Source organism: Urocitellus parryii, chromosome 3 (genome assembly GCF_045843805.1).
Source record: "Urocitellus parryii isolate mUroPar1 chromosome 3, mUroPar1.hap1, whole genome shotgun sequence".
Taxonomy (NCBI): Eukaryota; Metazoa; Chordata; class Mammalia; order Rodentia; family Sciuridae; genus Urocitellus; species Urocitellus parryii.
Genome location: NC_135533.1, coordinates 211460311 through 211471565, shown reverse-complemented (window position 1 = coordinate 211471565; position 11255 = coordinate 211460311). Strand labels below are relative to the sequence as shown.

Here is an 11255-nt window from a genome sequence, read left to right as displayed (position 1 = left end):
ACTGTTCAGGGTAGTTGGCAGTATTCCATCACTAAGTAAACGGTGAATCGAGGTTACTCCGGCCGGGAATGAGACCCCCGCCCCCAGGTGGCCCGGAGCAGCCCCCTACTCTTCCCTCCCGGCCCTGCCGCCCTCCTTGCTTCAGTTTGGAAATTCCAACCCTGCCACGGCCAGCGAGGCAGGACCACCCGCTCGGGCGGGCATTCTCTCAGTCCGGAAATGCCAGAGCCCTCGTTGAGGAGGGGAAGGCTCGAGGTTTCCGGGAAAGCAGCACCGCCCCTCGGCCCCCCGCGGCCAGCCGTTATAAAGGACCCGTGCGCTCTCCGGGCTCCAGTGCGCAGTGAGCGCCTCTCGCCTCCGCGCTGCTCCCTGCGAACTGCCCAGGCTGCCATGGCCCCCGCCGGCGCCCCGTCCGCGCTGCCCCTGCTCCTGGCTCTGCTCGGGGCTCTGCTCCCAGGTGAGTCGAAGGTGCGGGTGGCCGTCAGGTCAGCTCCCCGGATACGACGTGCGCCTTGGACGTGCGCCGTGGGAGGACGCCTCTCCGGTTGGCAAGGGGTCATGTTAGGGTTATGGGAGATGGAACTAGAACCCCCCATTGAAAGTCACCAGCCGCAGGTGGAACCCAGACTCCGAATGACCTCGATGGGTGGCCTCGGGCCCCTTTTACACTTAAGGGTCTCGGCTGTAAAATGGGGCCACCATTTATAAGGACCACCTCGCAGGCTTTGTGTGGGGGTGCAGCACTACCCTGGCCCCAGGACACGGTCAGATGGTGTGGGGGGCTGGCCTCCGCTCTGAGTAGGCTTTGGGGACCCATCTCCTCCCACAGACATTCTGTTCCTCATCTTCTGCCCCTGGGGAAGTCCAGGCTGCTTCTGCTCAGGGGAATTCCAGAGTCACTTTCTCAGGGACCACGGACTGCGAAGCAGGTCGCAGCAGGTGGTTGAAGCAGGTCGCAGCAGCACTCCCCAGCTCCCCGCTCCAGGCCGGATGGGGGCCTAGAGAGGGGAGGTGACTTAACTAGAAATCAGGATGAGTCCAGATTAGAACCCGTGGTGGAGCTGGAACTGTGTCGTCTTGCTGTCTCCTTCTTTCCAACGCTGTCCAGCAAGGCCGATGCCTGCCCTCCCTCTTTCCCCCTGTGAAATGGGAGTAATTCCAGAATCACCCTTGGAGAATTTCCAGTCTCTGTTGTGTTCTGCCTCCGCCCCAGCTAGAGCTAATCTGAGGCCTGGAATCTTGCAAGGGTCAGGCAGGGGTGCTCAGATTTATTATTATTTTTTTTTAATATTTATTTTTTTAGTTTTAGGTGGATACAATATCTTTATTTATTTTTTTTTTTGTGTGGTGCTGAGGATCGAATCCAGTGCCTCTCATGTGCTAGGTGACTCTCTACCACTTGAGCCACAGCCCCAGCCCTTCAGATTTATTATTATTAATATTAATATCATCATGATTATTATCATTTGAGATGGGGTCTGGCTATGTCGCCCCTGCTGATCTCAAGTTCCTAAGCTCAATCCAGCCATGCTCCTCAGGTAGCATGTATTGGTATTGTACAGGTATTGGCCATCCAGCCAGGCTCCCTCCTTTTTAATTAATTTTTTTTTTTTTTTTTTTTTTTGGTACTGGGGATTGAACCCAGGGTGCTTCACCTGAGCTACATCCCCAGCTTTTAATTTTCTATTTTGAGACAAGGTCTCACTAAGTTGGCTTAGGGCCTTGCTGAATTGTGAGGCTGGCCTCAAACATTACAGTTGTCCCCCACAGCACTTTAAGTTTTTTTTCTTTTCTTTTTTTTTTCTCAACTTTGCAGGCCGAGTCTGAGGTCTAACATAACCTCTTCCTTCTAATCGCACTTCCTTACAAGATAGCTAACCACTCGCTACCTGCCTTGTGCTGTGACTCCTATTAACAGGGGTGTGTGGTGACTACACCCACTCACCTTGTAAGTGGGAAAATTGAGGCTCGGAGAGGGGAAACAGTGTGTCTGAAGGAGTAAGGAGCTAGCTCGATTCCTAGCTCCCTTCCCCTGACCTCTTGGAAGGCAGGAGAGGACTGACTTGGTATTACAATCTGACTCTCCTTCCATGACTCTTCATTGTCCTCAAAGAACACCATAAGCATTTGTGTATATGTATATTCATATATATTATGTATATGTATATATTACATATATTACAATATATGTAATACATATATTACATATATTTGCATATTCTACCACTGAACTACATCCCCAGCCTTAAAAACTCTTCTTTAGTGTGCTCTTTCCTGCTCACGTGATCTTGATTTCATTTCCCCCTACTCCCCCTTCCCCTGCTTCCTGGGCTCCAGCCACTCTGCCTCAGGGCCTTTGCATTTGCTGTTCCTTTTGCCTGGAAGCCACTTCCCTTTTCTCTGGATAGCCAGCCCTTTCTCGTCACTCAGGTCTTTGCCCAGCTCTGTCACCAAGGCATCATTGGTTCACTCATTGTTTTGTTTTTGCCAAATCTTTACTAACATCCCTTATTAATTATCTTGTTTGCTCACGAATATTCCTGTCTCCCACACTGAAGGCAGAGGGTTTTGTTAATTCAGGGCCGTGTGCCCAGCTCCCCGCCCAAGCTGGGCACACAGTAACGCTGGCGCATGTGATGGGTCACGCCTCTGTCCTCACCCTTGTGTTCCAGAGCCTGGAGATGCCCAAACGTCGGTCTTCCCCACAGAAGCCACTCTGCCCCGAGGAGGCTCTGTGCTGGTGAACTGTAGTTCAACTTGTGAAGAGAAGGCCTTCTTGGGCCTGGAGACTCCGCTGACCAAGGAGGAGCGGGACAAAGGGCACAACTGGAAGGTGTTCGAACTGAGTGACGTGGAGGAAGACAGCAAGCCGATGTGCTTCTCCTTCTGTGGCTCAAACCAGACATTAGCTGTGGTTTCCCTCACCGTGTACAGTGAGTGTGGGCCAGGGGACAGGATTAGGGAGATGGGGTGGGGGAGGTGGGGGTGGAACCTCAGAGCAGCGCACGGAAGGGCAGGGGGAAAGTTCCACTGTCATCTGGAAGCCCTTTGAATTTCTTTGGTTACATTTCGAGTATCAACAGGAATTGGGACCCTTTGAAAACACCATCTCTCTATACCTTAATCTCTCTGTGTGTGGTGCTAGGGATGGACCCCGGGCCTGGCGCATGCTGAGCACATGCTCTACCACGGAGCTTCGCCCAGGGGTTTTATACTCTTTAAACATAGCAGGAGGCTCTGGATCTGATGCTTTAGAAAAGGATGCATGGGCTGGGGGTGCAGCCCAGCAGCCATAGAGCACTTGCCCAGCATGTGTGAGGCCCTGGGCTCCATCCCCAGAATTGCAAAATAATATTTTTTCCTAACCCTAAAAACAAATGCAAATTAAAACTAGCCCTCAGATGACATTGTTCACACATTGATTAAAAGAATTGACAACAGCTGTGCTGGCCAGACTGTGGGGAGTCTGAGCACAACCCTGTGGCAAGTTATTAGGTATTGAGTCTCAAAATGATATTTGCTTGCTGGGCACAGTGGTGCACACCTGTCATCCCAGTGGCTCAGGAGGCTGAGGCAGGAGGATCGAGAGTTCAAACCCAGCCTCAGCAATGGTGAGGTGCTAAGCAACTCAGTGAGACTCTGTCTCTAAATAAAATACAAAATAGGGCTGGGGATGTGGCTCAGTGGTTGAGTGCCCCTCAACTAAGGGTCTCACTGAGTTGCTTAGCACCTTGCTTTTACTGAGACTGACTTTGAACTCATGATCCTCCTGCCTCAGCCTCCCAAGTTGCTGGAATTACAGGCATGTGCCACCATACCCAGCTCAAAATATAAATAATTTTTTAAAAAGAATTTGCATATTAGCTGTGTGGTAGAGCACCCCTGGCTTCAATCTCTGGTAGTGTCAAAAAATTGATATATGCTTGTGTTCTGCACTTTAGAAATCCCAGTCCTGGGAATTGGTCCTAAATGGGCCCCTCCCATCAAGGCATTGGTGGAGCCCTTAAAGTTTTTATTTTTTTTCTTCCTGTGGTGCTGGGGATCAAATCCAGGATGTGACACATGCTAGATAAGCTCTCTACCACTTAGCTGCTTGAGGACACAAGTTCACAAATGATTGCATTCTAGAGGGCCAGGGAGAGAAAAGTAGGTTTGCCATATCAGAGAATAGTATGTAACTGTGTAAAAGAATGAGGAAGCTCCTCTGTGCCAGAAGGGAAGTGCTCCAAGGTGTACTGTAAAGTTGAAAAGAAAGTACTGCTGGGCATGAGTGGCATGCCATCTTCTGTGGCAGAGAGCCAAAGGGGGCAGATGGGGAGGTGGTATTTACACACAAAGGAGCCCTAAAAGGAAACACAAGAAATAATAATGTGGGCCCAGTAATCTCAGCAATTTAGGAGTCTGAGGCAGGAGGATCACAAGTTTGAGGCCAGCTTGGGCAACTTAGTGAGACCCCCATCTCAAAAAAAAAAAAAAAAGAGAGAGAAATGACAAGGACAATACTAATTGGCTGTGAATAGAAAAACTGCTGAGAGGCCCCAGGAAAGGGGGAGGCAGAGGATTTTCTTGTAATGTCCTTTTTGCTTTGAGGATTTTTGATCTGTGAGAATGAGTTTCCAAGGCAAAGGGAGAAAAAGGACAAATACAATTCAAATCATAACAAAACGAAAAGGAGAAACAACAAAGAGAACTGGCCAAGTGACCTGGAATGAGACTGTCTGGGTCCCAGGCCCAGCGTGGCTCTAGGGACTGGGTGAGGGTGGGGGACATGGGTTCTAGGTTTACTTTTCCATCACGGGAGACCTCCTGCCTTGGGGACAGGAGGGTGAAAGCCTTTGGGCGTTCATCGACTCCACTTCTGGTTTGGAGGGTGTCTGAGCAGATGCTGGCCGCCAGGTGAGGAAAGTCCCCAAACATTCCTGGTGGCCTCTGAAAACCCCTGGGAAATCTCGTTAAGGGCTTCTCTGAGTCTCCGCCTGGCAGTTGAGGACCCAGCACTACACGTTGGGTCCTGGCTCCTCCGCATTTCTCCTCTGTGACTTTGGATCTCCCTTTGCCTTGGTTTCCACCTCTGGGAAATGGGCCGGTGGCTGCCTGGCGGTTGTTTCCAGGGCATATGAGGTGGGCAGTGCCTAGGAGAGACGGGCAGGGCTCTGCCCCACTCTTGGTGCCAACATGAGGAGGCATCTTCTGGGTGGCTAAGCCTTGTCAAAAAAGTTAGAAGTAGGGGCTGGGGATGTGGCTCAAGCGGTAGCGCACTCGCCTGGCATGCGTGCGGCCCGGGTTCGATCCTCAGCGCCACATACCAACAAAGATGTTGAGCAGGTCAAAAACTAAAAAAATAATTTTTTTTTTTTTAAAAGCTAGAAGTATAGGGGCTGGGGATGTGGCTCAAGCAGTAGCGCGTTCGCCTGGCATGCGTGCGGCCCGGGTTCGATCCTCAGCACCACATACCAACAAAGATGTTGTGTCCGCCAATAACTTAAAAAAATAATAAATAAATATTAAAAAAAAAAGTTAGAAGTATAGTTCCTAGAGAACGGGACCACTAGGACTTTGATGGATGTGTGGGAGTTGGTAGAAATGGGCGCCCTGGGGCTGGGGTAGCGTGTGCCTTTGGGATGGGCAAGCCCCCGAGGTCAATCCCCAGCACAGAGGGAACAGCCCGTGGACAAGGGGACATCCTGGGGGCAGGTCAGGAAGAGCTGGACACTGTTGGGGTGGAAAGGAGGAGCCGTGCGACCTTCTCTTCCTTGGGGTGCTGGGAGCCAGGAGGATTTGTGGGCAGGTCAAGAATCCAGGTAGCAGGGTGTACAGGAGTCAGAAAGTGGCTGGGCTGGGCCTGAGGGGCTGCACATGTTATTGGCAATGGTGGCATCCAAGAAGGGATGAAGGACGAAGTGACTAGGATTTGGTGAGGGACTGAGGATCAGGGTCCAGGAGAGGTAAGGACAAATCAGACCCCCTTGTCCTTTAAGGGAACGAGGCTTAAGGATTGCTGAGTCCCATTTAGAGGCTGAGGTTTGATGGGACCTCCTATTCTGCCATTTCCAGTTTCTGTAGTTAAGAGCTGGGGCTGGGGATATAGCTCAGCTGGTCGAGTGCTTGTGTTGCACACACAAAGGCCCTGGGTTCCATCCCCAGCACCACCCCACTCAAAAAAAAAAAAAAAAAAAGGAGTTAAGAGCTGTACCTCTGAGGTTTTTGTGACCTTTTGTTTTTTTTTTAACAGTTTTACTGAGATATTATTTACATACCACAAAATTCACCCCTTTGGGGGCTGGGGTATAGCTCAGTGGTAGTACCTGGCTTAGCATTCGAAGGCTTTGGGTTCCGTCTCCAGCACCGCAAAATTTTTAAAAAAAGCACAACTGGATGAATGTTTCAGTGTATTTATAGAATTGTACAACCACTGCCGCTATCTACTTTGAGAACATTTTCATCACCCTAAAAAGAAGCTTCCTGCCCATTTCTAGTCACTCAGTCTCTTAAATTGATTAATAATATTCCACTTCTAATGGCCCCATTTTACAGTTCAGGAAACTGAGGCTCAGAGGGGCAAAGGCACTTGACCACCATCCACGGCAAGAAGCCACATAAGCTGGCGTCCAACACAGGCCAGCCTGGCTCCCCACACCTTAGGGGCATTGCAGGTGACATTTTGGGACCTCTTGAGAAGAGATTAGGGAAGGGAAGGTCATCAGGGGTCTTGGTGCTAATCCCCAGCTCATGGTGCAATACACGTCCTGGGCATCAGGTTGGGATTCTGTTCCTCCGTATGGAATGGGGTCTGGCCTCCGTGTTGTGTGTATATTCAAGGGGGTGTTCGGTTTCCTTTTTCTTTTCTCTTTTTGAAAAATATTTTTTAGTTGCCCATGGATCTCTCACTTGGTTGATTCCTCTGCGGTGCTGAGGAGGGAACCCAGGGCCTCACTCATGCCAGGCAAGCGCTCTACCGCTCAGCCCCAGCCCCAGCCTCGGTTTCATTTTTCTATTTGCCCATTTTTAACATGGGATCCACAGCTCCTTCTTCTCTTTCCCTTGAAATCTGGCCCTTGGAGCTGGGGATGGAGCTCAGTGAGGCCCTGGGTTTTACCAGCACTGGGGGGAAAAAAAACAACTTTTTTACAAATTGGGCTCCTGAAAAGCCTCCCATCAGTTTGGCCTGCTCTACCTCATTCTTTTGACAAATATTGAGCAACTACTGTATGCCAGGAAGAACAAAAGAACCAAGCAGACAAAAATCTCTGCCCCTGGGCTAGGGGTGCTTGGCATTCCCCCAGAGCCTGGGTTCTGTCCCCAACACACACACACACACACACACACACATACACACACACACACACATCCCTTCCCTCCTTGGGCAAAAGGAGGAAATAGGGAAACAACTTAATTGAATAGAATAGATTGTCGTATATATTTAGAAGATGGAGATGTGTTGCTGAGCGTGATGGTGCACTCCTGTGATCCCTGCAACTCAGGAGGCTGAGGCAGGAGGATTGGAAGTTCAAGGCCAGCCTCAACAACTTAGAGAGACCCTGTCTCAAAATAAATAATAAAAAGGACTGGGGGTGTAGCTCAGGAGTTCAATCCCCAATATGGGGAAGAAAAAGAAGGTGGTGTGCACCATGGAGCAAAAAGTCAGGCTGAGCAGAGGTTTCGTTCTGTGGTCTGGGGTGGAACCAGGGCTCTAGCCCCAGCCGCACCCTCAGCTCACAGGAGCCCTGGTTAAAGTATGTCTAGTGGAGGGGCTTCTCCTGGGCATGATATTTGACCAGGCTGTGGGCACAGAGTTTGCAGTTCTTTTCAGATCCGGCTGCACTGCATAAAGAATTTTTTGGTCCCCTTTACAAACACTTGGGCCTCTCAGCAGCCTTCCCGAAGCTCTTGCATTCCTGTCTGCTTGCCTGGCGTCCTCTTTTGGGAAGTCGGGGGAGTGGCGAGATTCCAGGACAGGTGCCGGCTGGCCAGCTTCATGGGAAACTCCCCCACTTTCCCCACAGGGCTCCCGGAGCACTTGGAGCTGTTACCCCTTCCCCCCTGGCAGCCGGTGGGCGAGAACCTCACCCTGAAATGCCAGGTGAAGGGCGGGGCACCCCGGGCCCAGCTCACCCTGGTGCTGCTCCGTGGGGAGGAGGAACTGAGCCGGCAACCTGCGGTGGGGGAGCCAGCAGAGGGCACCGCCACGGTGCTGGCGGGCAGAGGTGACTATGGTGCCAAGTTCACGTGCCGAGCCGAACTGGACCTGCGGCCCCAAGGACTAGGATTCTTCCAGAACACCTCGGCCCCCAGGCAGCTCCGGACTTTTGGTGAGGCCCCGGGCAAGGTGGACTCGGAGGGGAACAGCGTTGCTGCGTGGGTGCCGGCTTCCTGGGAAGGAGCCCCTGGCTGGGCCAGTATCGAGAAGGTGGTGGCCTAGGTGGCGGAAGCTTTTGGAAAGGACAGATGCTTACCTACAGGAGCGGGATGCCCTGGGGATGGGGTGCCTGTGGCCGCAGGATCTGGAGCATCTTTACTCCCACACCTGGAACGTTCTCTTCCTGGACTCTCTATGGCCTGAGTAAAGATGCCCCAGCCAGCTGTGGGATGTCTCGGCCTCTCTGTTCACGCTCACCCTCTCTCCCCAGTCCTGCCGATGACTTCCCCACAGCTTGAGACGCCCAGGATCCTGGAGGTGGGCACATCAGAGAAAGTGGTCTGCTCCATGGGTGGGCTGTTTCCAGCTTCAGAGGCCCGGGTCCACCTGGCCCTGGGGGACCACAGGCTGAACACCACAGTCACGTACAACGAGGACTCCGTCTCAGCCACAGCTTGGGTGGAGGGGACTGCAGAGAACAAGGGTGACCATGCGCTGGTGTGTGCAATCATGCTGGGGAACCAGAGCCAGGAGTCCTGGAGGAACCTGACAGTCTACAGTAAGAAGGGCAGGGGTGAGGCTCTCAGGGGACATGGCCTGCCGCGGGGGCTGGGCTCACTGTTGTGTTCTGCCTCAGGTTTCCCAGCTCCCAACCTGACCCTGAGCGAGCAGGAGGTTTCAGAAGGGACCCAGGTGGAAGTGGCGTGTGAAGCCTCCGTTGGCCTCAGGGTGAGGCTGAGCGAGGCCCCAGCTGAGCCATGGGCCCCGAGCGTCCAATTCCTGCTGAACGCCACAGCTGAGGACCACGGTCGCCACTTCTCTTGCTCTGCTGCCTTGGAGGTGGCTGGGCACGTGCTGTACAAGAACCAGACCAAGGAGCTTCGGGTCCTGTGTGAGTGGAGGTCTTGCACAATGACCCCTGCCCTTGTGGCCCAGCCCAAAGGCCCCGTCAACTTTGCCCTCCAAGGCCTGTCCCCACCCCTGGTAGTCCTAGATGTGAGGGGTGTCCTTGTCCCCCTTTCGCTCATCCTGCTGTTTCCCTAGACGGGCCCCGACTGGACGAGAGTGACTGCCTGGGGAACTGGACGTGGCCAGAAGAGACCAACCAGAACCTGTCGTGCCAGGCATGGGGTAACCCGGTCCCTCAGCTGACCTGTCTTCGGGAAACGGATAGGGCTCCGCTGCCCATTGGGGACCTGAGACCTGTCAAGAAGCAGTATGAGGGCACCTACCTCTGCAAGGCAGAGAGCCCTCGTGGAGCGGTGGCCCGGAAGGTGTTCTTGACCGTGCTCAGTGAGTGTGCCAGTGTGCGGGGCTGGGCGCAGGTGGGAACAGAGATCCTAGCTTGATCCTCAGTCCCTTGTGTCCTTCCAGCAGCCGGGAAAAATGTGCTCATCATCGTTCTGTTGACGGCTGGGGCCATCCTGGGCGCTGTGGTCGCGGCCATTTACCTCTATAACCGCCAACGGAAGATCAAGATATACAAGCTCCTGAAGGCGCAGGAGGCCGCTGCCGCCCTGAAGCTGAAAACACAGGCCACGCCCCCCTGAGCACACCCCAAGACAGGGCCTCCTTCTCGCCACCCCCTCATCTGCATGGTGTTGCACGAAAGAGAATGGTGGTCAGAAGCCATTTGGCTACGTCCACCTCCTCAGGGTAACAGGATAGGACCGTGGCCTGAGGATGCAGACAACATTTGGTGTCGGGGCATCTGCACAAATAGGATCTCCAGGCCTCACACCTGACCCGCAGTCACAGTCTGTGCCAAAAGGAGACGCCAAGACCTGGACACATGTAGGATCTGACCAGGACAGTGGGGGAGTGGTGGCCGTGGACCTTGTGGATCCCCAGCCTGGAAATACCGAGGTCCGCTCCCTACTGCCTATGCGGGGCCCTGCAGCCCCAAGGAAGAATAAACCCACAGACCTAGGTAGCAGTGAAACAAAAAGGCCCATACATCCTCTAAGGCTCTGACACTGCTGTCCAGTTGTCCCCAACTCTTGATGATGATGTATTTATTAATTTGGTATTTTGCCAGCTATTTATTGCCTACCTTTTATGTAGTCTACAATGGTGAACAAGGTGAACACAGGTTCTCACTCTCATGGAATTCTCCGTCTAATTACATTCAGAGTCGCCAGGTAGAGTTGTCCTGGCTGGGCACTGCACAAGAGTGCCTGGTAAAAAGATCAAGTGGGGCTGGACTTTCATACTCCATTGGCCAAGCTGCTTTCTCCCAGAAAGGGTGCTTTTTCTGTCAGGCATTAAGGCACCGTAGGAGCTAGCAATGGTGACATGCTTGGCCACCACTCACTGAGACCTTACTATTTCCCCTTCTTGGCACTGGTGCTGTTAATCACCTCTCCACCCACATGTTTCTCAGCCTATGTTCTCAGTGATCCTCAGTGACTATGCCCCTCCTGTGCAGCGACACTATAAAGTCCCATGAAATTCTTCCCAACTGTGTACCCCACCTTATCTCACCTGTCTCTGCCTCAGTGGGACCATGAAGGAATAGAACACCGTGCAGCTCCGAAACCCTTCAGTGTTCAGGACACTGGGGGCAGTGATGGGGGTCCAGTCCTGCCAGGCTTTGGACCCCCTCCCAGCTCAGGAAGCCTCTCCTTTATGCCAATAAAGTTTTTCATCAGCCTCAGCGTCAGCCTCTGTGAGTAGAGAGAACCCTGTTACATCTACTGGAGGAAACTCTATGTAGCCCAGCCACAGCTCCTAACCTCCCACTTCCTCTCCCAAGAGAAGGTTGCCTGTTGGCTCGATCTGAGGCTTTGTTCTAAATCTGGGAGTTTAAAAAAATTTATCTGGACCCCGTCCACAAAATTGAAATGACAACTGGTTGTCAATGGGGTCTGGAATCTCATTGCTGGGCTAAAAGGGACTG

The 11255-nt window shown here is 52.6% G+C and overlaps 1 protein-coding gene across 3 annotated transcripts; it reads left to right on the top strand.

The window, feature by feature from the left end:
• Positions 1-351: 351 nt before the first annotated feature.
• On the top strand, positions 352-10461 carry Icam1 (intercellular adhesion molecule 1). 3 transcript variants are annotated; one of them, XM_077795779.1, is made up of 7 exons: positions 352-457; positions 2673-2933; positions 8004-8309; positions 8628-8915; positions 8994-9248; positions 9401-9649; positions 9734-10461. In XM_077795779.1, exons 1-7 carry the CDS (start codon positions 391-393, stop codon positions 9904-9906), a joined length of 1599 nt encoding a protein of 532 aa, XP_077651905.1. In that variant the 5' UTR covers positions 352-390; the 3' UTR covers positions 9907-10461. The 3 variants fall into 3 exon arrangements, with proteins under 3 accessions (XP_077651905.1, XP_026255489.2, XP_077651904.1); XM_026399704.2 differs by having other exon boundaries at positions 9731-10461; XM_077795778.1 differs by having other exon boundaries at positions 9713-10461.
• The last annotated feature ends 794 nt before the right edge of the window (positions 10462-11255 follow it).